General features: G+C 50.0%; 1 protein-coding gene across 1 annotated transcript in view; it reads left to right on the top strand.

Moving 5' to 3' along the window:
• HUNK (hormonally up-regulated Neu-associated kinase) overlaps positions 1 to 26,897 on the top strand; it is a 131,263-nt gene extending 104,366 nt beyond the window's left edge. The window contains exons 8-11 of the mRNA XM_002684590.4: positions 5,366 to 5,449; positions 12,736 to 12,783; positions 18,753 to 18,933; positions 23,580 to 26,897. Of these exons, the coding sequence (XP_002684636.2) occupies positions 5,366 to 5,449; positions 12,736 to 12,783; positions 18,753 to 18,933; positions 23,580 to 24,229 (963 nt within the window). The 3' untranslated portion in view covers positions 24,230 to 26,897. The remainder of the gene's footprint in view (positions 1 to 5,365; positions 5,450 to 12,735; positions 12,784 to 18,752; positions 18,934 to 23,579) is intronic.
• The last annotated feature ends 217 nt before the right edge of the window (positions 26,898 to 27,114 follow it).

Below are 27,114 nucleotides of genomic sequence, written 5' to 3'. Positions count from 1 at the left end.
CAGTCGTGCCTGACTCTTGGGACCCCATAGACTGTAGTCTGCCAGGCTCTCTCTGTCCGTGGGATTCTCCAGTCAAGGATACTGGAGTAGGTTGCCATTTCCTGCTCCAGGGGATCTTCCTGACCCAGGAATCGAACCCAGGTCTCCTGCATTGCAGGCAGACTCTTTACAGACTGAGCTACGAGGGTTTTGACTAAATCGTGCTGTGTGTGCTAAGTTGCTTCAGTCGTGACAGGTTCTTTGCGACCCCATGGACTGTATAGCCTGCCAGATTCCTCCGTCCATGGAGTTTTCCAGGCAAGAATGCTGGAGTGGGTTGCCGTTTCCTACTCGAGGAAATCTTCCCAACTCAGGGATCAAACCCAAGTCTCTTAGGTCTCCTGCATTGGCAGGTGGCTTCTTTACCACTAGCGAAATGGTTGATTTCACTTATGAAGGAAGCCCTTCATAAATCAACTCTTTCCAAATGAACAATGGCTGAAAAAGAAATCTGCAAAGAAAGCTAGATCAGAGGCAGTGCGGATTCTGCATATCTTTCCTGCTGTTTCTCCTACTCAGAATGGTGAGGGCTGACCAGATCTAACAAGAAGTCATGCAGAGAAATGTGCAGTTGTTGGGAAGCCCATCTGAAGTGTGATTTCACACCCACTGTCTTGAAGCACGGTCTTCACCCTGTGTGTGTGTGCCTTGAGATCTGTGTGAGGTCATCACTGTTAGGAAGACATTCAGAATCCAAAACATGAAGATGAAATTCTGGAGTTTTTCAGTGCTACTTAAAGTCATGTGATATGGGAGATTGGGATTGACATATATTCACTATTTTCCCTGATGGCTCAGATGGTAAACAAACTGCCTTCAGTGCAGGAGACCTGGGTTTGATATCTGTGTCAGGAAGATCCCCTGGAAGAAGGAAAGTACAACCCACTCCAGTATTCTTATCTGGAGAATCCTGTGGACAGAGGAGCCTGGAGGGCTGCAGTCCACGGGGTCGCAGAGTCAGACACGACTGAGCGACTGAGCACACATACTGCGTATAAAATAGATGACTAATGAGATATAGCACAGGGAACTCTACTCAGTGCCCTGTGGTGACCTAAATGGGACGGAAATCTAAAAACAGAGGGAATACGTGTATACACATGGCTGAGTCACTTTGCTACACAGCAGAAACTAACAGAACATTGAAAAGTAACTGTATTCCAATAAAAATTTTAAAAAAATACGTAAAGTTATGTGATAGCCCAATTAGAGCTAAAGATGAAAATTCACTGACGGGGAAATGGTATTCTCCTGGTGAGGTAGAAATGACCAAAATGATGCCCAGAAGACAAGATGGTTAGACTGTGTCTCTTGTTAGCAAATAGATTTGGAAGACGTCTAGAAAACATTGCTAAATAGATCAAGAAGCTTGATGGGAGGTTTGTTAAACAATGCGATGGAAGGATAGGTGTTTCTAAGCTGATTCAGCTTAGGGTATTTCCTAGATTTGGCTTCGATGTGAAATTATCCACAGAAGCACTTTTTATTTTGTGTGAGCCACCAAAGGAAAGACATAGGGCTTCCGTGGTGGCTTAGATGTAAAGAACCCGCCTGCAGTGCAGGACACCCAGGTTTGATCCCTGGGTTGGGAAGATCCCCTGGAGAAGGGAATGGCTACCCACTCCAGTGTTCTTGCCTAGAGAATTCTGTGGACAGAGGAACTTGGAGGGCTGCAGTCCACGGGGTCACAAAGAATCAGACACGACTGAGTGACTAACACTTTCACTTTCAAAGGAAAGAGGTACTTTCCTTTGATGAGAAGAAACATTATAGTAAATGGCTGTTAAAAATGAGAGCAGTGTTTTATGAGGGAGAAAAAAAAAAACATGCTCTAGAAGCAGGGATGGAATGAAACTTTGGAAGGGAGCAGAAATGCAGCTGGATTTCAGAAACAATACCGTGGTCACAGGAAAGCCGCCACAGGAGAAGTGGAGGTCAAAAAGACTGGACCCCTGACCCATAATGTATTATTTATATCATTTTACTATGTGATAGGAGGGATTAAGAAATTCTCTTACCCCAGAGAACAGAGGTCCTCTGTTCACCTATGGTGATGGACTCAAAAGACATGTTAGACTTGAAGCCATTTCTCATTTCTCTTTATTTCTTTAAAAAAGTTGTTATTTGTTCATTTTTGGCTGCCCTGAGTCTGCGTTGCTGTGCATGGGCTGCTCTCCTAGTTTCGATGCCTGGTCTTCTCTTTGTGGCGGCTTCTCTTCTCGTGGAGCTCAGGCTCTAGGCACACAGGCCTCGGGAGTTGCAGCACGTGGGCTCAGTAGTTGTGGTGCATGGACTTCGTTGCCCTATGGCGTGTGGGATCCTCCCAGAACAGGAATTGAGCCTGTGTTTCTGTGTTGCAAAGTGGATTCTTAACCACTGGACCACCAGGGAAGCCCTAGTGGTTTTGTAAAAAAACCACATGTCCCATATATTCCTTATCCTTTTAAATCCCCATTTTATTGCATATTTTATAATGTACAGTATTTTATAATGTATATATTATAATGATATATTAGTACAGTACATGCTTATAATTTATAAAATAAATATGCACATATTGTCGATACAACTTTTTCACTCATATGGGCTCAAGGTCACACCATTTAGAGACCACCATGCTAGAGACAAGCAGTTCTCAAGTAAAAGGGACAGAGGAGGGTCACACACCAATTTTCTTTTTGAAATGATGAATGCCACTCAAATATGAGTTTTAAAAAGTGTTTCCAGGAAACTGCCGATAAAGTTCATGATTCCACATGTTTAAAGGATGACACTGCTACTTTCCTAAGCAAGCAAGCAGATTCCTTTTCAGCAGAATCAGTTCTCCGAATACTGATCGATAAGATAAAGGGGCTTTTGTTTTAAAAAATAGTTTCTTGCATCTACCTCTGTAGAGACCCGGTTAAACAATCACGGGGCTCATCCCAAGTCAGAGACATTTGTGTGAAGCTCTTAGGCTGTGTCCTGCCTTCTCCAGGTGTCTTACCATCTTCTGTGATCACTCAGCATCAGAGCTGCAAATGTTGCAGTGTGCAAAGCTTTGTGGTTTTGTCTACTGAGAAGCTGGAGTAGGAAATGGCAACCCACCGTGGTATTCTTGCTTGGGAAATCCCATGGACAGAGGAGCCTGGAGGGCTACAGTCTATGGAGGTGCAAAGAGTGTACATGACTGAGCGACTGAGCACGTGCGTGCACACACACACACACACACACACACACACACTGCTGAGAAGTTCCTGGTGGAAACTAACATAGTTCTAACAGGGGACGGTTCTTATTTTATTGTCTGTTTCACACTTAACCCTTAAATCACAAGACATAGATGGTCTGAGAACCAGTGTCTAGGTGGGTGACTGCTTTTAAGAGTGAATTATTCCCCACAATGGTCCCATCACTTCATAGAAAATCGATGGGGAAACAGTGGAAACAGTGTCAGACTTTATTTTTCTGGGCTCCAAAATCACTGCAGATGGTGATTGCAGCCATGAAATTAAAAGACACTTACTCCTTGGAAGGAAAGTTATGACCAACCTAGATAGCATATTCAAAAGCAGAGACATTACTTTGCCAACAAAGGTCCGTCTAGTCAAGGCTATGGTTTTTCCAGTAGTCATGTATGGATGTGTGAGTTGGACTGTGAAGAAAGTTGAGTGCCAAAGAATTGATGCTTTTGAACTGTGGTGTTGGAGAAGACTCTTGAGAGTCCCTTGGACTGCAAGGAGATCCAACCAGTCCATTCTAAAGATCAGCCCTGGGATTTCTTTGGAAGGAATGATGCTAAAGCTGAAACTCCAGTACTTTGGCCACCTGATGCGAAGAGTTGACTCATTGGAAAAGACTCTGATGCTGGGAGGGATTGCAGGCAGGAGGAGAAGGGGACGACAGAGGATGAGATGGCTAGGTGGCATCACCGACTCTATGGGTGTGAATTTGAGTGAACTCTGGGAGTTGGTGATGGACAGGGAGGCCTGGCATGCTGGGATTCATGGGGTCGCAAAGAGTCAGACATGACTGAGCAATTGAACTGAACTGAACTGAACTGATTGCCCACAAATAACTATAGCTAGTCCACTCAGTAATTTCCATGCAAGGCTAATTTAATTGCACCCAGGGCACTATTCCAGTTATTAATATCATTAAGCAATTACTAACAACCATATATAATTTTGAAAGGGCAACTAGTGAACTAAAAAGTAAAATATTATACTTTAATTGCCATTTCTCCCTTGATTCTTGCTTCTTCTTTCTAAAGCCTAGATGCATGGATTTTAATTTGGAGAGCCTGTAAAGGCCTTCCGGGAATATTTGTTGACTGATACATTAATCAGTCATTTAATTTCAGCTGTCGCCAGAGAGGACTGTACGTAAATCGTACCCCTACACCATCTTAGGTGTGGTTATACATCTTCTTCTTTAAGCTATATTATGAATTGCTGTGACTTTTTTGGGGGTGGGGAGCAGGAACTAGGGCTGTTTTTTTATACTTGAAGTCTGGTTGATACAGTGTTGTGTTAGTTTCATGTCCACAGCAAAGTGATCCAGTTATACCTGTATATATATATATTCTTTTTCAGATTATTTTCCATTGTAAGTTTTTATAAGACATCAAATATAGTTAGTTCCCTGCGCTATATAGTAGGTCCTTGTTATGTATCCATTTTAGGCCTGATTTCATTTTTTAGGTTAATTAATTTATTTTTGGTTGCACTGGGTCCGTGTCGCTTCACGCGAGCTTTTCTCTGGCTGAGGTACACGGGCTTCTCATTGTGGTGGTTTTCTTGTTGCAGAGGACGGGCTCTAGAGCACAGCTTTAGTAGCTGTGGTTGCAGGGGTTTAGTTGCTCCACAGCTTGTGGGATCTTCCTGGACCGGGGATTGAACCCACGTCCCCTGCATTGGCGGGTGGATTCTTATCCACTGCGCCACTAGGGAAGTTCTTAGGCCTGTTTTTAAATAAGCAAGACCTGCATCCCATTCAGTAGTTCCATAAAGTTAAGTTGTCCTCCCCAGCTCACATATTCGGTCCCTGAGCTCACGTCTTAGCGTGGCCTTCGTCGCACAGATGAAAGAGCGGAGGTGCAGCAGGAGCAGTGGCGTGCCCAGGGCCACCAAGCCCTTTTCTGGCAGAGCCAGGAAGCTGGGTCCTGCCTCTCCCCACGCTCCTGCGGGCTGCCCACGGAGTAGTCTTTGCACTGCTCTTAAGTGCCCTGCCAACCGCATTCTGTCGTTTCTCAGCCAAGCACTGGCTTAAAAATTAACGACTGCTTGTTAAACATTCCTATTTTCCAAGAGTTAAGCCAGGCTTTTTTTCTTTTCTTCTCCGGTAGAAATCTGACTTCCAGGACAGCGTCTGCTACAAGACCCAGCTCTACCAGATAGACAGGTGCAGGCCCACCAAGGAGCCCTATGAGGTGAGTGGCTCCCCAGAGCAAAACCCGGGACCTCTTAGGAAGAGTGGATTTCCCTTATGGGAAGAGGACTGGAAAGGAAGCCAGTTGTTACGGGACATGGAAGTAGCCAGAGACAAATACTTACTCGCTTTCCTGAGCCCTTAAGAAATGGCTTACCTTGATGGCTCAGATGGTAAAGAATCTGCCTGCAATGCTGGAAATCCGGGTTCAGTCCCTGGGTGGGGAAGATCCCCCGGAGAAGGGAATGGCTACCCACTCCAGTATTCATGCCTAGAGAATACCACGGACAGGGGAGCCTGGCGGGCTACAGTCCCTAGGGTTGAAAAGAGTTGGATACAACTGAAGCGACTCACACTTTCACTTTGTAAGAAACGGCTTACAGCGGGGCCACCGTTGTTCAGTCTCCAGACCGTGGTTCTCAGCTGTGGTCATATAGTAGAATCCCCAGGGGGCATTTCAACTTGTGAATGCCTGGGCCACACCTCAGACCGCTTCCATCGGAACTCAGGGGGCAGGAGTGGGGCGGGGGTCGATGTTTTCTGTTTTTGTTTTTTTTTTTTTTGCTGCACTGTGTAGCATGTGAGGGATGTTAGTTCCCTGACCAAGAATTGAACCCATGCTTCTTGCAGTGGAAGCACAGAGTCCTAACCACTGGACTGCCAGGGAAGTCCCAAATCCGGGGATCAGTATTTTTTAAAGCTCACTGGATTATTCCCAATGGAGTCACAGTTGGAATCTACTGTCAGATCACCAAAAAATAAAAATGAGATGCTGAAAGACATGTGTATGTAACACTTGGCATCAGGAGAAGAAAGTAAGGAAGGTGAGGATCGGGAAAAAGGATCAGGAGTGAACCTTTCCAGTCTGCTGTCTCTGGTGACCTGATGCTACCAAGGACGTACCTGAGAGAAAATACCAAGATTCTTTGGTTTCAGAGTAAAGACTAGTATCGTATTATCCCAAATTCGAACCCCAAATCCATGCTTGTCAAGAGATCATGCTAGCATCTCCAGATCCAGGGCCTGGAGCACAGGGTGAGGGTCCCCCACCCCAGGACCCCTCATTCACTGTTCTGTCCAGTGGGGGCTCCCTTGCCTGCTCAGGGATTTCCCATAGAATGTGGAGCCCGCTGGGCTGTGCTTCATCGTGGCAGCAGAAAGCAAGTGGGACATGGCCCAGACCACGCAGTGATACAGGTGTCAGGGTTGCTGAGCTGCCGTGTGTGAATGAAGCCGCCCCGAGCATCGAGGCGGGGCTGGGGTAGGCAGCTGGGTTGGCGGGGGGAGGCTGATCACTCTAGACAGAGCCTGGGGGATGGCACGATTCAAGCAGGTGGAGAAGAGGAGATGCTGATGACAGGAACGAGTGAAGGTCCTCGGGCAGCCGGAGACCCAGGAGGGAAGGATGTTGGGGAGGACATGGGAAAGGTCAAGTATAAAATGGCCCGTGGTGACGGCTGAGCAGCTGCTTGTCGTGGAGGAAGTGGAAGGGCAGAGAAGAGATTGCCTGGATTTGGGGGAGTGAAGACGGTGAGCATAGATCTCTCCGTGGATGATGCTGGTGATGAATGGGGCGGGGACATGACCGCCTCTGCTTGAAGGATGCACGGGGTTGGGAAGGAGTCAGGGTGGAGGGCAGAGGAAGGAAGCACAGTGGAGGGTGGGGACGGACGGGCATTCAGAGCAACCCGGGTGGGGTCTAGCCCTGACCCCGGACTGCAGGCCCCCTTCCTCTGAGACTGTGAGGCTCCAGCATGGTGAGGGTGGAGATGAGGCTTTGGTGGGGTGGGTTGTGTGGGTTGGTTCTGGGAAGCACATGCTTTTGGGTTGCGAGCGGAAGATCAGAGATGGTGAAGGGCCAGACACCCTCGAGCTCCAGACCCCACCGGCCAATTGCCAGATCTCCTCTTGCAGGAATGTAGGTCTCCAACGCAGCACACAGGAACCAATCCCACAGCAGCCCTCCTACCCTGCCCCTGTTCTCTGTCTCCAAATGGCAGCCTCGCCCTCATTACTGGGCAGAGGCCTTTTTATTCCTTTCCCTCACCGCCAAGAGCTTCCCAGGTGGCTCAGGGATGAAAAATCTGCCTGAAATGAGGGAGACGCAGGTTCGATCCCTGTGTCGAGAAAAATCCCCTGGAGAAGGAAATGGCAACCCAGTCCAATATTCTTGCCTAAAAAAAAAAATCCCATGGACTGAAGAGCCTGGTGGGCCACAGTTCATGGGGTTGCAAAGAGTTGGACGTGACCGAGTGACTGAGCATGCACATGGCAAGTTCACCCCTAAGAGCCAGTCTGACACCATGTTCTGCCAGCTTGACTCCTGGAGCTCCCCAGCCCCATCCTCCCGCCCTGGTCCAGCCTCCATCACCTCTTGTGTGGACCTCAGCCACAGCCTCCTAACTATCCCCTCTTGGTCAGCATGAATGCAGTCATGACTACACGCGGTCTGCACACAGGCCAGAGTGAGCTATTCACACTCAGATGAGACCATATTGCTTCCCCGCTTGAAGCCTTCAAAGGCTTCTTCCCCATGGAAGACGAACTGTGACGTGGCCACCGTGTCCCAGATCGGACTGGCTTCTGCCGGCAACTCCAACTTTATCTTTTAGCTACCCTTTCCCACCCCCACCACCCTGCTTCTTGCTCTTATTATTATTATTATTATTTTTAATTTTCATTTGGTCACTCCCTGAGGCACATGGGATCTTAGTTCCCCAACCAGAGACAGAACCCGTGGCCCCTGCATTGGAAGTGCAGAGTCTTAACCACTGGACTGCCAGGGACATCCCCCTGCTTCTTGCTTCATGCTCAGTCCCATGGGCCTTCAGACTTCTGTGCTCTCTTGGTTTCCAGGGCTGTACACATCCTGTTCTCTTCCAGAATGTTCTCCCGATCTCTCTCTGCTGAGTTAATCTCTGTCTTCAGATGCAATGGCAGGGTCATGTCCTCATCAGTTCAGTTCAGTCTATCAGTTGTATCTGACTCTTTGAGACCCCATGAATCACAGCACGCCAGGCCTCTCTGTCCATCACCAACTCCCAGAGTTCACTCAAACTCACGCCCATCGAGTCAGAGATGCCATCCAGCCATCTCATCCTCTGTCTTCCCCTTCTCCTCCTGCCCCCAATCTCCCCCAGCATCAGGGTCTTTTCCAGTGAGTCAGCTCTTCGCATGAGGTGGCCAAAGTATTGGAGTTTCAGCTTCAGCATCAGTCCTTCCAATGAATACCCAGGACTGATCTCCTTCAGAATGGACTGCTTGGATCTCCTCGCAGTCCAAGGGACTCTCAACAGTCTTCTCCAACACCACAGTTCAAAAGCATCAATTCTTCGGCACTCAGCTTTCTTCACAGTCCAACTCTCACATCCATACATGACTACTGGAAAAACCATAGCCTTGACTAGATGGACCTTTGTTGGTAGAGTAATATCTCTGCTTTTGAATATGCTATCTAGGTTGGTCATAACTTCCTTCCAAGGAGTAAGCATCTTTTAATTTCATGGCTGTAGTCACCATCTGCAGTGATTTTGGAGCCCCCCAAAATAAAATCTGACACTCTTTCCACTGTTTCCCCATCTATCTGCCATGAAGTGATGGGACCAGATGCCATGATCTTAGTTTTCTGAATGTTGAGCTTTAAGCCAACTTTTTCCCTCTCCTCTTTCACTTTCATCATGGACCCCTGCTATTCTCTGACCTCTGCCTTTGGGTCGCATCTCTCCAGTGCAGGCTGTCACACACCTCCTGCCTCCCGGGGCTGATGCCCTGGATGGGGTTCTGTTTGTTCTGGGATGATTTGACTCCCATCTCTCTCCCACTCTGGTCTGTGACTTCCCTAAGAGGAGGGCAGGCGTCCCGTTACTGATTTCTCTGACAGCTCTTGGTCTTAGTTTTAGCGCCTAGTTGCCCTGCAGCACGTGGCATCTTAGTTCCCCAACCGGGGTCAGACCCGAGTTCCCCCGCATTGGGCTCTTAACCACTGGACCATCAGGAGGGTCCCTGGGACAGCTTCCCTTTTGTTCCTCACAGTGTCTCCAGAACCTGCATGATGCCTGGCTCACAGTAGAGGCTTAATAAATATTTGCTGAACTAAGAAATGAAATAATCAAGTGGACCTTGGCCTGAGTCTCAGAAAATGGAATTGGGTCAGCGTCTTGGGAAGGTCGAACATTCCAGTGGGACATCCTAGCTTGGTTAAAGTAGGGGGACCACCTGCATGACAGCATTCAAATCGAATTACCATCCCTTGATGGCCATGCCCTATGGGAGGGACCTCTTACAGTCACTTGCACGGGGGGTGGTCACCTCGGCTGGGGTTCAGGGGATACAGAAGTCGCCGTTAGGCTCCCCTGCCTCTTGTTTGACTCTTTAGGGCCTCAGGTAGTAATGCAAACTTAAGTGTGCCACGTCCCCTAAGTGTGTGTCCTAGGCGGCCTCTAAGCCTCTCGGCTGGTGCCCATGTCCTTGGTTGCCTGGTACCCGACACTGCTTGTGTGCTCAAAAGTATCAGAGCCACAATGTGAAAGGGGCCTCTTTTTTTTTTTCATCTAGATTATTTTTCTCAGCTGCTTATTGCATTTGGCCTGAAAATACATGGTAAGCGTTTTAAAACATTTGTCGCAATATTTAATGGCTAGAGTTTCAATAGAAACGCTAATGGGGAAACAGCATTTCAATTTTCTAGTTTCCATTTGTTTTCTCCAAACCGCAGAGATACTTGAGCTAATTAAATTACAGACTCTGGCTAGATGACCCAGCTCCTCTCCGTTGGAACCTAGCAAAGTGGAATGGGGCCAGCTAGAAAAAGTGGTGAGAAAGGCTGAAAGAGGCCAGATTCTCCAGGGACAGCCCACTCCGGGCCTCTGTAGGCTTCAGCCCAGCTGGTCAGGAGGAGAAGCAGAGGGGATGGGTGGTGTGAACAGGAACAGCGGAGTGAAGTTCAAGGTTGTACACGAGTGGGCTAGGGGGTGGCTCTGGGGCCGTGTCTGGGCATTGAGGGCAAGTGTTGGCCTCTTTCTTCTTCTGGATCCCAGTTCTTTTTCTCCTAGGAAACAGAGGAGCTGACCTAAGCAGAAAACACTTCCCTCTCAGGATTCTAGTGCTGTCATGGTATGACTTTGCCACTTTCTCCCCGTCTTCGTTACTGTAGCAGGCAGAGATCACGTCTGGAAAAGGGAGACCCTTGTCTAACCTTGGGGGAAAGGGAGACCCTTGTCCCACCTTGGGCTAATGCCCCAGAGACTCCTTTTCCTAAAAGAGAGGTCCAGAGAGGTGGGGGCCGGGGGCGCCATGGAGGGTCGTGGCAGGGCAGTCATCACTAGTAACCTGGCTCAGTAAAACCACAGAGAGCCGGAAGCCAGTGTTGTTCAAGTCTTGAAAAATAATGCTGATATGTAGCAAAATGTCACTTAGAAATACGAGGGCTTTTCTGCGGTATCTAAGTAACACTGCAGTTTTGGAAGTTAAGTCATGCAGATGGTGGCAGAGGGACTGTAGGAGTCTGCGAGGGCTCCCATCACAAAGTCCCACAAACCAAGTGGCTTAAACCAGGGTTCCCCCACCTCCAGAATTTAATGCCTGATGATCTGAGGTGGGGCTGATGTAATCATAATAGAAATGAAGTGAGCAGTAGAAGTGATGCGCTTGAATCATCCCCAAACTATCTCCCACCCCGGTCTCTGGAGAAATGGTCTTCCACGGAACCAGCTCCTGGTGCCCCTGAGGACCGCTGGGTTAGACGAAAGAAATGTGTCGTCTCCTGGTTTGGGAGTCCAGAAGGTCAAGGTCGTGGTGTCTGCAGGACTGATTCCCTCTGAGGATGGTGAGGGAGAATCTTTCATGCCTCCTAGCTCCTGGTGGATGCCAGCAGTCTTCAGTATTCACGGGCTTGTAGGAGCATCCCCCTGATCACTGCCTTCACCTTCACGTGGCATTCTGTGTGTGGGTCCATGACCAGTTACCCCCTTTCTGTAAGGATTCGGTCACACTGCACTAGAACCCACTCTGATAATCTTAACTGGATCACCTCTGAAAAGGTAACACCAGGAAGAGGTTCCATCTCAAAGGCCAAGGAGAGCGAGCTTTCACACTCCCCCCTGTACCTCCCGCCCGGCTTCAGAGGGGATGGGACGCGCCTGTCCTGACCGTGTCTTCAAGTAAAGCTGCATTCTGAAGTTTAGGGGTTAGGACTCCGACATCTGAATTTGGAGGAATGTGAAGAAATACGGGCTTCCCAGGTGACTCAGTGGTAAAGAACCCACTTGCCCAGCAGGAGATGCAGGAGATGTGGGTTCCATCCCTGGGTTGGGAAGATCCCGTGGAGAAGGAAATGGCAACCTACTCCAGTGTTCTTGCCTCGGAAATTCCATGAACAGAGGAGCCTGGCAGGCTGCAGTCCATGGGGTCACGAAAGAGCTGGACACGACTGAGCAACTAAGCCACCACCGCCATCGTAATTAAATGCATAATGGGAACTATAAGTTTAAAGGTAAAATATTACAGTATTTTCTTTGTGTCATTTCAAAATCTGGTCAAATTGAAAGAAAACTTAAAATTTATGTTACTTTTGGCTACCGTGGGTTCTGGTTATCGTGCCCAGGCTTTCTCTAGTTGCGATGAGCAGGGGCTGCTCTTCACTGTGGTTTGTGGGCTTCTCACCGCAGTGGCTTCTCGTGCTGTTGAGCACAGGCTCTAGTTGTTATGGTTCACGGACCTGAGATCTCACAGACTTCAATAGTTGTGGCCCACGGGCTCAGTCACTCCAAGCCACGTGGAATCTTTCCAGATCAGGGATTGAGCCCGTGTCTCCTGCACTGGCAGGCAGATTCTTATCCACTGGACCACCAGGGAAGTCCTGCACAAATTTTAACAATCAAGTTTAGAATCAAGTGTCTGCTGTGGTAAATCAGAACGGTGGTTACCTTTGGGGACAGGAAGAGAATGTGGGAACGAGGGACTTCTGGGTGTTGGCTGGGTTTTGTTTCTTGATCTGGGCGCCGTTTTCATGCGTGCTTTTGTTGACTGAGAAAACCGAGTCGACGCCTTACTCATCATCAGAGCACCCCTCCGTCATGTGTCCTAGACTTCAGTATAAACCTTACCTAGAAGATCTCTCCAGGGCAGGAATTAGGACATCTGCCGCCTGCTTCTGGGGCAGTTTGGTTTCTTGTCTGCAAACACTGAAATGGGTAACCCTCAACCAGAGCTGCAGGTGGGAAGGGGTGAGTTTAGGGAATAAACAAGTGTAGCTTCTTGAATTGTTGAAAAATGCTGGGTTTTTTGCAGGCCTCCCTGGACACCTGGACAAGAGACCTTGAATTTCATGCTGTGCAGGTAAGAAATTGGGGGAGGTTCTGATGGATTAGACAGAGTCCTCCAGAAAAGCGGAATCAATAGTGTGTGTGTGTGTGTGTGTGTGTGTGTGTGATGCATGGACACCCAGGGAAGAGTTTATGTTTCAGCTCCAGTCCCAAGTCTTCTGGAGGCAGAATTCCTTCAAAAGAAGGAAACCAGGACACTTCAGTCTTCTCTCTCTCATTTTTAAATCAAATTTATTTTTAATCGAAGGATATTTGCTTTACACTATTGTGTAGGTTTCCGCCAAACATCTTCTCTTAAGCCCTTCAACTGATTGCCCAAGACCCACCCAGATTGTGGAAGACAAGCTGCTTTACTCAAAAGCCTAGCGATTTAAATGTCATTCTTATCTAACACAAACCTTCACCACAAACTGTAGACTGGTGTTTGACCAGACACTGGGTGCCCTGGCCTAGCCAACTTGACACATGAAAGTCACCATTGCATATGACCCTGAAGATTAGGGAATCCCTGCCCAGAGCTCTGGAGTCTGCACACCTCTCATCCTGTCCTGAATTCAGACATGCAGAATCCTATTATAAGTAGATTTGTCAGAATCCCCTCAGATCAGATCAGCTTTCTCTGTGTGTGTGCTAAGTCACTCAGTCATGTCTGACTCTTTGACCCTATGAACTGTAGCCCATCAGGCTTCTCTGTCCATGGGATTCTCCAGGTACTGGAGTGGTTGCCATGCCCTCTTCCAGGGAATCTTCTCAACCCAGGGATCAAGCCCATGTATGTCTCCTGCATTGGCAGGCATGTTCTTTACCACTAGAGCCACCTGTGTAGTTGACTTTTTTAAAATTCATCTTGCTATAACAACAAACTTGGCTGTGCATTTGTGTTTCTACCTGTAAAGAAGTGGGGTTTAGAACAGTCCACGGCTTCCTGGTTCAGTGGCCTAATTTACGGACCAAGCCCTTTTTATACTCATTTGTTTATTTCCTATGGCAGAATCAGGCTTCTGTGGCTTCCCTTATGTAACGGGCTTGGGCCTGTGCTCAGTTGCTACGTCGTGTCTGACTCTTTGCAACCCCGTGGACTCTAGCCTGCCAGGCTCCTTTGTCTGTGGGGATTCTCCAGGCAAGAATACTGGAGTGGGTTGCCACGTCCTCCTCCAGGTTCAGTTCAGTTCAGTCGCTCAGTCGTGTCCAACTCTTTGCGACCCCATAGACTGCAGCACACCAGGCCTCCCTGTCCATCACCAATTCCTGGAGTTTACCCAAACCCACGTCCATTAAGTCAGTGATGCCATCCAACCATCTCATCCAGGTTAGGATCTTCCTAACCCAGGGATCGAACCCACATCTCCTACATCTCCTGCATTGGCAGGTGGATTCTTTACCACTGAACCACCAGGGAAGTCAGGGTCTGCATATTCAAGGCATCCAGTTTTTTTGAAAAACATCCATGCACATGTGTGGTGGTTGGAAAATGGTTTAAAGAGAAGAGGCTGTTTTGTATGGGGTTTGCTTCCAGCTGGGGCCTCTGGCTTCCTCCTGGATCCGCCTTGGAGGGTATGGACTGAGCATGAGGGGGCAGAGAAGACCCCTGAAGCTTCAGCTCCACTACCCGCCCTTAGGCACATGCGGATGAGGGGCACACTGCCCACCCATGAGAATCAGAGGGAGACTGAAGAGGCCTGCAGGCGGCCAGCGTTGCTAGGTGGGGTGTGCGCGAGTGGGTGCAGGCATGTCGAAGGGGGAACATAATTAGTCCTTCTGAAGATCTGTTTCTGTTACATAAGGCAATTTAGCATCCTTCTCCCTGGGAAATCTCTTTTGGAGAAAATAGGCCATGCAAATGAAAATGGTAGAATTGGAAAATCGGTTGCATTTATGAATCTCTGCTTGGAAGACATGAAGATGGCTGCTTGTAAACAAGTCAGTTTCCTGAGGGATCACCGGGACAGATCCAGGGCATTGTCCCCCACCCCCAAGGAGCAGATGGGCAGTAAACTCTTGGCATCTCCCTAGAAACCCATCACTATGAAGTCATCTGTTCTTTCAGGCTGAGAAGAATGCTCTGGGGGTTGGGGAGAGGATGGGGGTAGTTTGGAGGAAGTACCACGCTGCGAAAGATTGAGGGCAGGAGGAGAAGGGGACTACAGGGGATGAGATGGTTCGATGGCATCACTGACTCAATGGACATGAGTTTGAGCAAACTCCAGGACATGTTGAAGGACACGGAAGCCTGGCATGCTGCGGTCCATGGAGTTGCAAAGAGTTGGACACAACTGAGCGACTGAACAACACCAAGGTGCAGGATCGACAGGGCGATGTGAGTAAGGTTCCCCAGACTCTAGTCCTAAATCCACGTCCCCTTTCTTCTGTCCCCATCGTGGGCTTTCTCGTTGTTGTTGTTCAGGAGCTCAGTCGTGTCTGATTCTTTGTGACCCCATGAACTGCAGCACAGTTCCTTGTTCACTATCTCCCAGAGTTTGCTCAGACTCATGTCCATTGAGTTGATGGTGCCATCCAACCATCTCATCCTCTGTTGCCCGCTTCTCCTGCCCTCCATCTTTCCCAGCATCAGGGGCTTGTCCAGTGAGTCAGCTCTGCTCATTGCCAAAGATCCCTTTGTGGGTTGAAGGAGAGATTTCTAGAGCCAACCTTGATCTCGTCCTACAGAGAACTCTCACATCTTGGACATCCTTTGGTTCATGAGCTCTGTCTGGGTGGTGATACTGGCCCCCCTGAAAGTTTGCATCTTGATCCTTTTATCTTTGAGAAGCCACAGAGAGTTAGAAAGGAGCTGAGATGAACCCAGGAGGCTGCCGGCAGGAGCCCTCTGAGAGCAGGAAATGCAGGGTAGCCCAAAGGAAGATGTACTCACTGTCCTAAAAAAAGGGGGGCAATGTTGGGGTTGTGAGCAGTGGAGGGTGAGGTAACTCCAGTTTTATTTTTTCTTCCAAATATTGTTTTACAATGTATCACAAAAGTGCATTTGATTTCTATTTTCCTGTTTAAGGTGTTACCAGGTAGAATTGATGAGTTTGCTCGTAAAAACAGATAGAATGGAGCCAGACTTTGGGGTGGAATTCTGCCAGACTTTTTGGGACAGGCCGTTTATTGCTTGGGGAGAGGCTGGGGATGGTGAAAGTTCATTCTTCTTTGCTGTAGAGCAGAGGGCCTGTTGGTGTTTGATAGAAAGAGGGAGAGGGAGGCAGTGGAGAATTGCTCTTGGCCTTGACCAGGAGCGGATGCCCCGCCCTCCGCTCCGCCCTTCATAGCATCCTGCTCATGGTCTCCTCTGTAGCATCCTGGATGCCCTGGACTACAGTGTGGTCCCTGCCCCAGCCAGTCACTGTGCCTAGCCTTTCTCTCTGCCACCAGAACAAGCCTGGCCCTGCTCCATCTTCCAGAGGGCAGTGTGGAGTCAAGGGTTAAGAACACATCGACTTTCAGGGAGGGCTGCAAAAATCTGAGTTGCTGTCAGGCTCCTGGGTGAATTCTTTTAAAAGAAAAAAATGAAGTATAGTTGATTTACAGTGTTGTGCCCATGTCTGCTGTACAGCCAAGTGACTCTGTTATACATGTGTGCTGCTGCTAGGCCGCTTCAGTCGTGTCCGACTCTGTGGACCCCATAGACGGCAGCCCACCAGGCTCCCCCGTCCCTGGGATTCTCCAGGCAAGAATACTGGAGTGGGTTGCCATTTCCTTCTCCAGTGCATGAAAGTGAAAAGTGAAAGTGAAGTCGCTCAGTTGTGCCCGACTCTTAGCGACCCCATGGACTGCAGCCCACCAGGCTCCTCCATCCATGGGGTTTTCCAGGCAAGAGTACTGGAGTGGGGTGCCATTGCCTTCTCCGATACATGTGTATACATCCCTATTTTTGACTGTTCTTTTCTACTACGGTTTATCACAGGATATTGAATATAGTTCCCTGTGTTCAACGGTAGGCCCTTGTTCATCCATCCTGCATGTAACAGTTTGCATCTTCCAACCCCCAAGTCCCACTCCATCCCTCCGCCTCCCCCTTCCCCTTGGTAACCACAAGTGTGTTCTCTGTGAATCTCTTTCTGTTTTGTACATAGGTTCGCTTGTGCCCTGTTTTGGGTTCCACATATAAGTGACATCCTGTGGTACTTGTCTTTCTCTTTCTGGCTTGCTTCACTTAGGATGAGAGTCTCTAGTTGCATCCGTGTTGCTGCCAGTGGCCTTCTCTTTTCACAGCTGTGTAGTGTCCCTCGTGTGTATGTAGCCACATCTTCTGTATGCACTCGTCTGTCGACAGACGTTTAGGGTGTTTCCAGGCCTAGGCTGTTGTGAATAGTACTGCTGTGAACACAGTGGTGCATGCATCTTTTTGAATTGTCTGGGTATATTTAGCTACTGCAGGCACCTCTGGAAGAGGGGATAACAGGATTTGCCTCATCAGGGGTCATGCTCTTAGCGTAGCGTCTGACGTTCCAAGCATCTTCAGTAAAGCTGGTGGTGGCTGATAAGACGCTGGTGAAGGTGTTTGCAGGAGCTTCACCTCTGCCTTTGTCCTGACCACCCGCCCATGGGGGGAGCGAGCCACCTCAGCCAAGGGCTGGGCTCCCAGCAGCTGCTGCCCTGAGGTGGCACTCAAGGCTGGGGTGTGTGCCCCCACATCCAATTTCTCTTCTGCCATCTTTCCCACTCAAAACCTGGACACAATGAACCCCAATCCAGAAAGGCTTTGAAAATCCTTGTTAGAAAGGGCTACCCAAGTGCAAGGGGATGTTTCCTTGAGAAGCTTTTCAACAGCATCCATGAAAAATAGATGAGCTTTCTTGAATTGCAAATGTTCTTAAGGTTTTAAGGCAAAAAATGTGAAAATTGGTCTCTTCCCCCCCACACCCGCACTCCTGGTGAGGTCAGGGATTCGGTTGCCTCTGTTTGACAGTAAACATCAAACACAGTCTTTAGGGCCAGAAAAAAGCCTCTTCCTTGTGGCATCACCCTTCCCAGAAGCTTGAACCCAATTCATTTTAATTCAGTTCCGTTTCCACTGGCTCTTTTGTTTTTGTTTTTTTAAATATTTCAATAACTATTTGATAAGCTTTCTCTCCATGCCTGGCTTCATGCCAGAGGCTGTGGGGTTGAAGATGTATAAAACAGTCAAATTCACTCCCATCAGAGGGATTATAATTGAGTTCAATCAGGGCAAGACTTGACGGCACAAATGGCTGAATTCTGCCAATTGAAGTTCACAATTAAGAGCCCACATGAGCTTCCCTTGTGGCTCAGTGGTAAAGAATCTGCCTGCAGTGCAGGAGACACGGGCTCAGTCCCTGGGTCAGGAAGATCCCCTGGAAGAGGAAATGGCAACCCACTTCAGTATTCCTGCCTGGAAAATTCCACGGACCGAGGAGCCTGTCGGACTACAATCCATAGGGTCGCAAAGAGTCAGACACAACTGAGTGAGCACACAGCAGAGACATGACTTAGTGACTAAACAGCAGGAGCCCACGTGAGCAGGGCAAGACAGGGGTCAGAAATTAACCCAGGCAGGCTCAGGGCTCCATGGGTCGGGCGTCCACCTCCTCGGCTTCACTGAACACTGAGGTTATGATGGAGCGCTTCTTGCCTCTGCAAATCCACTACTTGGGGAGAATCTTGGGACTCTGCTGTAGCTAAGACGGAAGGTTACCAGGAGTCCTCATAGGCTTTACCTCGGTTTGTTCAGCTTGTTCTAAGAAAATGGACCACCCAGGGATATCCTTGCCCTTGATGGAACATGCCAGAACAGCACAGTGCAGGGAGCCAGGGACCACCGAAGCGCACTGCGGCCCAGGGAGAGGGCCGTGGCTTCCCTGGAGTGTCCTCTGGGTCTGGGCGCTTCCCTTGATGCAGCTGAGAGCCTGGCATTTTAGAAAACTGAGGTTTCTTAACTCTACTTTGATAACTATTCAAAAAGGGATCCTGTTGTGCATTCTTGTGTGCATCTGAGTACCTATGTTTGCTTCTGATTGGAAGGATAAAAAGCCCAAAGAACAAGAAAAAAGAGGGGATTTTCTTCATCGACCATTTTCCAAGAAGCTGGACAAGAACCTGCCGTCGCACAAACAGCCGTCGGCCTCGCTCATCACGCAGATTCAGAGCACCAGGGCCCTGCTCAAGGACCGCAAGGCCTCCAAGCCTGGCTTCCCCGACAAAGGTGGGTCAGCGTGGGGGACTGTCTAGGCCTCTCGTGTTCAATTGCGTGGCTGTTGTGTATCCCATGCTGGTTTCTGTGTGCGCCCCTGGGACAGACACTACTCCTGTGCCCATGGGAAAGCGGAATTAATGCTTGAGAGGCAACGTGAGAACAAGACCTTGTCCTGACTGCTTGGTGTGGTCCACCTGTGTGGGTGGGATTTGAGAAACCAGAGACGGGGTGGGTGCAGAAATCAGGGTGTAAAGTATTGCAGGAGACTGGGGTTCATAGGCTTGTGGGTGCAGGAATCAGGGTGTAAAGTATTACAAGAGTAGAGACTCGGGTGCAGGAGCAGAGATGGGGTACAGGAATATAGATGGGATGCAGGAACAGAGATTGGGGTGCAGGAGTAGAGATGGAGTGCAGGAGTAGAGATTGGAGAGCAGGAGCAGAGATGGGGTACAGGAATAGAGATGGGATGCAGGAACAGAGATTGGGGTGCAGGAGTAGAGATGGAGTGCAGGAGTAGAGACTGGAGAGCAGGAGCAGAGATGGGGTACAGGAATAGAGATGGGGTGCAGGAGCAGAGATTGGGAGGGATGATTTTGCAGAAGCAGATGTCAAGGTGGGTGGTACTATGGGAGCAGAGACTGGGGTGCATGGTTTTGTGGGAGAGCAGATACCAGGGTGCATGGCATTGTGGGAGTAGAAACTGGGGTACTTGGTATTTTATTGAGGTAGCAGAGGTTGGGGTGCATAGTATCATGGAGCCAGGCATCAGTGTTCAGTTTTAAGGGGCAGAGATTGAGGTTCAGGAGCAGGGATGGGGCATGCTCTCGTGGGAGCCTTCCCTGAAAAGTATACCCTGAGAGGCAGTGACATGTGGTCCACAGAGTCTGGGCTCTGGGTGGAGGTGCTCAAACCCAGCTCTGAGGCTGCTGATGCCCCACGTTCCTCATCCTCTGAGGATCTTTACTGATTCCCTTCCTTGTGAAAAGAAACCTACCTGTCAGAGCTATTGGGTGGATCCAGTGAGATAAGGGCTCCCTTGATGGTTCAGATGGTAAAGATCCCTACATCAGGAAGATCCCCTGGAGGAGGACCCACTCCAGTATTCTTGCCTAAAAATTCCATGGACAGAAGAGCCTGGTGGGGTACAGTCCACGGGGTCACAAAGAGTTGGACGCAACTGAGTGATTTACACTTTCACTTTTCACTTCAATGAGAAACACGTGTGGGCTTCTCCTCCTCATTCATCGTCCAGCACATGCGGTAACTGATGGATATGGGTCTCCCTCCTCTGGAGCAGGCATCCAGGGATGTGGAAAGGAGACTGAACACACCCTGAGAGCCTGGAGGGGCACAGGGAGCCAGGAGTGCGTGTCCAACTGTGGAGTAGAGGAGCGTTCCCCTTACAGAGCGGGGATGGGAGAGGTGGTGGCGTCCAGCCTTAGATCCCTTTGTTTTAAATGTGAAGAAACTAAGGTTCCAGGAGGGCTCTGGCTGTCTGATGTTAACCAGCAGGAAAGTACACTGTTGTTGTTCAGTCATAATATCATCTCTGACTCTTTGCTTTCAGACCCCATGGACTGCAGCACACCAGACTTCCCTGTCCTTCACAATCTCCCGGAGTTTACTCAAACTCACGTCCATTGAGTTGATGATGATGATGCGGTCCAACCATCTCATCCTCTGTAGCCCCCTTCTCCTCCTGCCTTCAATCTTGCCCAGCAGCAGGGTCTTCTCCAGTGACTCAGTTTGTCGCATCAGGTGGCCAGAGTATTGGAGCTTCAGCTTCAGCATCAGTCCTTCCAATGAATATTTAGGGTTGACTTCCTTTAGGATTGACTGATTTGATCTCCCTGTAGTCCAAGGGACTCTCAAGAGTCTTCTCCAGCATCGCAGTTCAAAAGCATCAATTCTTCGGTGCTCAGCTTTCTTTATAGTCCAACTCACACATCCATACATGACTACTGGAAAAACCATAGCTTTGACTAGACGGACCTTTGTTGGCAAAGTACTGGGGACGTTCAAAACAGTAGCACGGGTCTTCCTGACTCTAGGAGGGACCAGCTGTCACCCAGGGAAGAGCAAATCTACTTGGTTCCATTTCATTCTGCAGCCGTCAGGAAGGCAGGGGCCCCACTGGAGAGACTGTGCTTGTCCCTCCTCGGGAGACCTTCCTTCCTGGCTTTGGAACCAGCAGTGAATCCGGGCCCTCACAGTGGCATCCTGTGGGTTCCCCGAAGGAAGGTCTAGGTAGAAGCTGCATATTTGGGGTTAACTTTGTAGCGGGCCTCCCTGGTGGCTTCGAGGGTAAAGCGTCTTCCTACAATGCAGGAGACCCAGGTTTGATCCTTAGGTTGGGAAGATCCCTTGGAGAAGGAAATGGCAACCCACTATAGTATTCTTGCCTGGAAAACTCCATGAATGGAGGAGCTTGGGGGAGCTACAGTCCATGGGGTCGCAAAGAGTCAGACGTGACTGAGCAACTTCACTCACGTAGGTAGCCCCAGAGGCTACATAAGAGTCTGTTTCTTGGTACTTTCCTGGGCCAGCTGTCATCTGTTCCTTTGCATTTTGCCTTTGTCCTGGGATTTGGGAATCTGTGCCGAGAAGCGCTGAGGATCCTGTGTTAACTGTTCACACTGACCACTCATGGCGTGGCCGGCACTGCTTCAGCTCTTACCTCAGCCCATGAGGTCATTCTCACCCCCATTTCTAGAGATGAGGAAATAGCAGAGAGTTCTCCAAAGTCAGGGAGCTGGTAAGTGATAGAGTCCAGATTTCCAGCCCAGCAGGCTAGCTCTAGAGCTTTCTCTGCTAACCAGGGTAGCTGACTCCCTCCCGGAAAGAATGGGGTGAGGAGGAGCCAGCCAACATGCCTATCGCTCTGGCAGGGTGACTGCCCTTCTTGCTAGGGACCAGGCAGGGTCTGGGTCTCTGCCCCAGGGCTGACTCTGGGGTGGGAATAAATAGGGTGCCTGTGGGAGGTATCCTGCCAGTATTTACACCTCTAGGCAAGCAGAGGAAGCAGAAGTGGGTGGAGGGAGAAGCTGGGCTACAAGATTGGGGCACACAGCCATCTGAGGGAGAGGCAGGGGGCTTGCATGCCAGCTGGAACGCTGGAGACGTTAGCCATCAATGAAATTTCCCGTCTCTCTGCCCGTGAATCTCAGGCATCTGTGCTGGCCCCAGGAGGAGATTTATTTGGGGATCTGTGTATATATTTATGTAAGGGAAAGAGGATTCCCAGTGCCCTTGGCTGTCGCCGAAATAGCTCCCGGTGGCAACAGCTCGTTCCTGCCTCCAGGCTCCAACAGGGCTGTCAGGTGTGATGGTAGGAGAACCAACCAAGACAGGGCCTGATCCATGGGAACCTGGCTTCACTTCCCTCAGCGCCAAACACCGGGGGTTTTCCCTTTCTTCTCTGCCAAAGCCTGCAAACCTGGATTCTAGCCTGTGCCAGCTTGAGATGGAAGCCACGGGAGTTGGCTGGTTGCCTGAGATATATAGATGAAGAGTGTTTCACCCCTGTTCAGGATTGGTGAGGCTCCAGGGAGACCAGAAGTCATGAGAGAGTCTTTAAAAGGGAGGAAATTCTGGGGCTTCCCTGGTGGCTCAGTGGTAGAGAATCCGCCTGCCAGTGCGGGAGCCACAGGTTTGATCCCTGATCTGGGAAGATCCCACATGCCGAGGAGCAAGTTAGCCCGTGCGCCACAACTGTTGAACCTGTGCGCTAGAGCCCTTGAGCTGCACTGCTGAAGCCCACGTGCTGCAAGTGCTGAAGCCCACACACACTGGAGCCCATGCTCTGCAGCAAGGGAGGCTGCCAAAATGAGAAGCCTGCATACCACAGCTAGGGAGTACCCCCCGCCCAGCAATGAAGGCTCGGCACAGCCGAAAGTAATGAATAAATAAAAATTTTAAAAAGGAAGGAAATTCTGACACATGCTCCAGCACAGGGGAACCTGGAGAACACTGTACTCAGTGAAACAAGCCAGTTACGAAAGGACAAATGCTGTAGATTCCACCTACATGAGGGAGCTAGAGTAGTCAGATGTATAGACCAGTTGCCCCAGGCAACCACTAGCAGATCTGCAAGTGAAGAGTTCTATTTCACAAGCATGTGAATGTACTTAACTGCCCTGTACACTTAAAAGAGGTTAAGTAATAAATAAATAAGCAGTTTAAAATTTATGTTATGTAATTTTTACCATGATATTTTTTTTTAAGTTACGAAGAAACTTTCCTTCCGGTTTTGATTATCTGAGGACTAAACTTGCAAGTCCTCAGTGAGTTGGGATCCATGTGCTTCCAGCAGTTTTGTGGTCATTCTGTTGAGCCACAGACCTTTTCATTCAGAGGCTCTTGGGCGGGGTCCAGAATTTTAAGCAACAGAAAGGAGAGCAGAAGTTAAGCTGGTGCCATGAGGCAAGTCAGAACCCAGGAGGCCTCCTGTCCCCGGCCTTCTGTCCGCTCTACTCCAGGAAGTCCGTCTGGTTCCCCGCAGGGAGAGTGGGAAGCCATGTGCCCCTCGTCCCGTCTGACCTCCCCTGGGCACCTCCCGCCCCGTCTCAGTGCAACTGGGGTCCGAGTACGTGGGAACAGGGCCGTGGGCACTGACTGTGGTGTCTTCACATTTCCTTTTCTTTCTTGGTGTGCAGATTCCTTCGGCTGCCGCAATATTTTTCGCAAAACCTCGGACTCCAATTGTGTGGCCTCCTCCTCCATGGAGTTCATCCCGGTGCCACCCCCCAGAACCCCCAGGATTGTGAAGAAACCGGAGCCCCCTCAGCAGGGGCCTGGGAGCACCAGCCTCCCCATCAAGGAAGACCCCCTGATGCTGGATATGGTGCGCTCCTTCGAGTCCGTGGATCGAGACGACCAGACAGAACTACTCTCCCCGTCCCATCACTATAGGATTCTGAACTCCCCTGGGGGTCTGGCTCGCTGTGAGCGGACACTCTCGCCTGTCCTGCTGCCTGGAAGCCCGTTGCCCCTCCAAACTCCTTTGCACCCCACTCTGGTCTCCTTTGCTCACGAAGAGAAGAACAGCCCCCCCAAAGAGGAGGGCACGTGCTCCCCAGCCCCGGGGCCCGGTAATGGCCCTGCGCAACCCCTGGGAAGCCCCAACTGTGTCAAGAGCCGAGGCAGGTTCCCCATGATGGGCATCGGACAGATGCTGAGGAAGCGGCATCAGAGCCTGCAGCCTTCTGCAGACAGGCCCCTGGAGGCCAGCATGCCCCCACTGCAGCCCCTGGCCCCCACAAGCCTCTCCTTCGACTTGGCTGATGGGGTTAAAGGCCAGTGCTAACCTGGGCCAGAGAAGGGCATCTGGGCGTTTCTAAGGAAAGCAGTGGAGCAGCTCCCCGTATCAATCAGGGTGCAAAGATTCTAACACCTCTCCTGGAGTACCCTTCACAGCCTCACCTCCTCCTGACAGTCGCTGTCCCTGCAGCTGAAACCACAGACCCAGAGCCTGTACTCCCCATTCTCATGTAGGGTCCCCACTGGAGATGCTGAGACTCCCAGGAAGGTTGGCTGTCTGTGTGGCCAACTCCATCAGCCATGGCCTCCTTCCTCCCACCTGTTCACTGGCCCTCCACCCACCTCCCTCCGCCGGGCTGGCAGGGAGAACCCTGCACTGGCCTCGGCCTTCTCAGACGATACACCCTTCTGAGCCGTCTCTCCGCGCTGTGCTCTGTGTGCGCCTCTCAGTGGGTTGGTCTCATTTCAGCAGTCACGTGGCAGGGAAGCACAAGGTGGTTCACCCAGGCCACAGTTTCCCCTCCTTTAATCGAGAGAACTCCCTGCAGGGTGGCAAGAGCTGGTCACCCAGAGAACCCAGCTTCAGGAGCCCCTGGGGAAGGTGGGCAGGAAGCTTAGAAACCAGCACCACCCTCTCTGGTTGGATCCAAGACTGATCCCCACAGCGGGGTCCCCAGTGAATGGAAAAGACCAATGTGGGACACTCATTTGCCAAGCAGGGTCTTGATGGAATTTTTTTTCACTTGGTTGAAACTTGCTAACAGTTGAATTATTAGTATCTTCTCCAAAGGTTATTGTTCTTTATGTGATGTCATTAAATCGAGTCAACATGATTTTTAGAAACCTGGGTGGCGAGATGGGAAGTGATTTCACCAAACTCCTGTTCTCACGAGAGGACGAGCATGGAGGGCATCAAGGCTTGCCCAGGTGACGTTTTCAGTGGCACTGGCCCCTGGTGGCCTGCAGGGGGGGACGTGATCCTCGCCGGCTGCCTGTCCTTCCCATTGGATCACCAGAGCCCGGATCCTTCTGGAAGGTGCAGAGCATAGTTACAGTCGGTTATTTAGAAAGAAGACAGGTAAGGTTGAATATGGACGCGCCCGGAAGGCACCTCTAGCTCTGTGCAATGCAGTTTTCAAGCTGCCAAGGCGACAAGTGTGGTTTAGAGCTCAGCCAGTTTGCCGTGAGCAGTGAGAGACTCTTGTGCAGGGACTCACGTTCAAAATACAGTACTGTATCTTCTTTGAGGAAAGCAGGGTTCCTCAAACAAGGCTTTGAATCCGTGGTCGGTTTTCACACCTTTTGCCAAGGATGGAACCAAAGATGCACCTCTGGATCTGTGTCCATGCCGTCCCTGTGTATGTGTTTTGTGGATCCCAGTGTTGTCTTTGTCTAGTTAGGAGCCTGCCGGGAGCTGTCTCCACTGGGGCTGGGGCCCTGGCCCTTGGTGGGGACCACTCGGCCATGAACAGAATTGGCAGAAGTAGAATCGGCACAGGTTGGATGCAGGTCAGCTCGGAGCCAGGTTCCACTGTGGCTTGGAGTCTTCAGCTGCTGGCTGCTGCGGGCGTGACCAGAAACTGCTGCTGGGGCCACCCCGGGGCTAGTCCTCCCAGCCCACTGATCTGAAAGAAGGCCATGACCCTGGGAGCCTGCAAAGCCCGCCTTCGCTTCCCCCGGCAGCCAGCCTGTGCCAGAGAGTGCTGGGGGTGGGTCTTCCTTTCTTCTCATTCCACACTGGTGACCTCCTTCTGGCCCAGATGTCCCTGACTGAGCAAAGAGAGGGTGGACACCTGGCTGTGCCCATTCCTGGCTGATCTTGACGAGACCTTGGGCTGCTACTCCCCCTCGCCTTGTTGGGGATCGCCCCAGCCCTGGGGCTTGTTGGGAGGAGGTCAGACTCCCCACCGTGGGTGGCACTCCTTTGGATGGCTCCAAACCAGGTTCTGGAACTTTCCACTGAAAAGTAGAGCTTTTTTTTTTTTTTTTTTTTTTAAGCAGAGAGAATAAAAGAAGCAGCTGAGAAGTTCCTCTCTCCATTTGACATGGAGTGTTGGGTTTTTGATCAGTGAAGAACCCTCTTTGAAGATGGTTTCCAGCTGCAAGTGTGGCTCCGCAGGCTTGCAGGCTGCGTGCCCACGAACTTGGTCTAAGCTCTTTCTGTCTCTCTCATGCTTTACTTGCCTCAAGACCATGAGCATTTCTGTGTCGCTGTGTTCACCTGCTGGGACGTGTCCCCCGATCCTGGCACGCTTCCAGAACAGCCGACTGTCTGTGTCACCACTGGCAACTTGAACTGTGAACTCAGGTTTATTCCAAGCCCAGTGAGAGGTGAGGGGGCAGTGAGGAAGGGGAGAACCCGTATTTTGTGTGTGTGAGCGCCCGACAAATCTATGGAGTCGAGTGAGAGGAGAAATGTTGAATTCTTTATTATTTTATTATATTTATATGGAGACCTTGAGTATCCCTTTGGTAAGTACAAAGCGTGTTTCGTCTCTTGGACCCATGGCTGTCTCTTGTTAGTCTGACCCGTGAGCTCAGTCAGCCTGTGTGTAGTTACTGCCGAAAGTGACGACTATCAGCGTGTGATATCCGGAAGTCAAGTTGGCTTTGGTTGTACGATTTGGTCATAAGTAAGGACTGTATTTACGTCACCTTTATGAAATATATGTACTTTTATAACGACTGTGAAATACACTTTTCCCTCACTTTGACTGCTTCGTTTATTGACTGATACGTCTGAAAACTAAGAGTATGTTGCAAAAGAGTGGTGTCAGCTTCTAAGCAAGGTTCTTGGCCCAGCAATAGACAGAATACAAGAGGGGATCGAGGTGTGGGTATTCAGGCATTTTTGGCTTTGCCTCATTGCTACAGGGGTGTCTGAAGACTTCTATCTGCCTGATGTACTGCAAATGGCCGTTCAAGGTGAAT

Source organism: Bos taurus, chromosome 1, assembly GCF_002263795.3.
Source record: "Bos taurus isolate L1 Dominette 01449 registration number 42190680 breed Hereford chromosome 1, ARS-UCD2.0, whole genome shotgun sequence".
Lineage (NCBI taxonomy): Eukaryota > Metazoa > Chordata > Mammalia > Artiodactyla > Bovidae > Bos > Bos taurus.
This window is presented reverse-complemented; position numbering and strand designations above follow the sequence as displayed.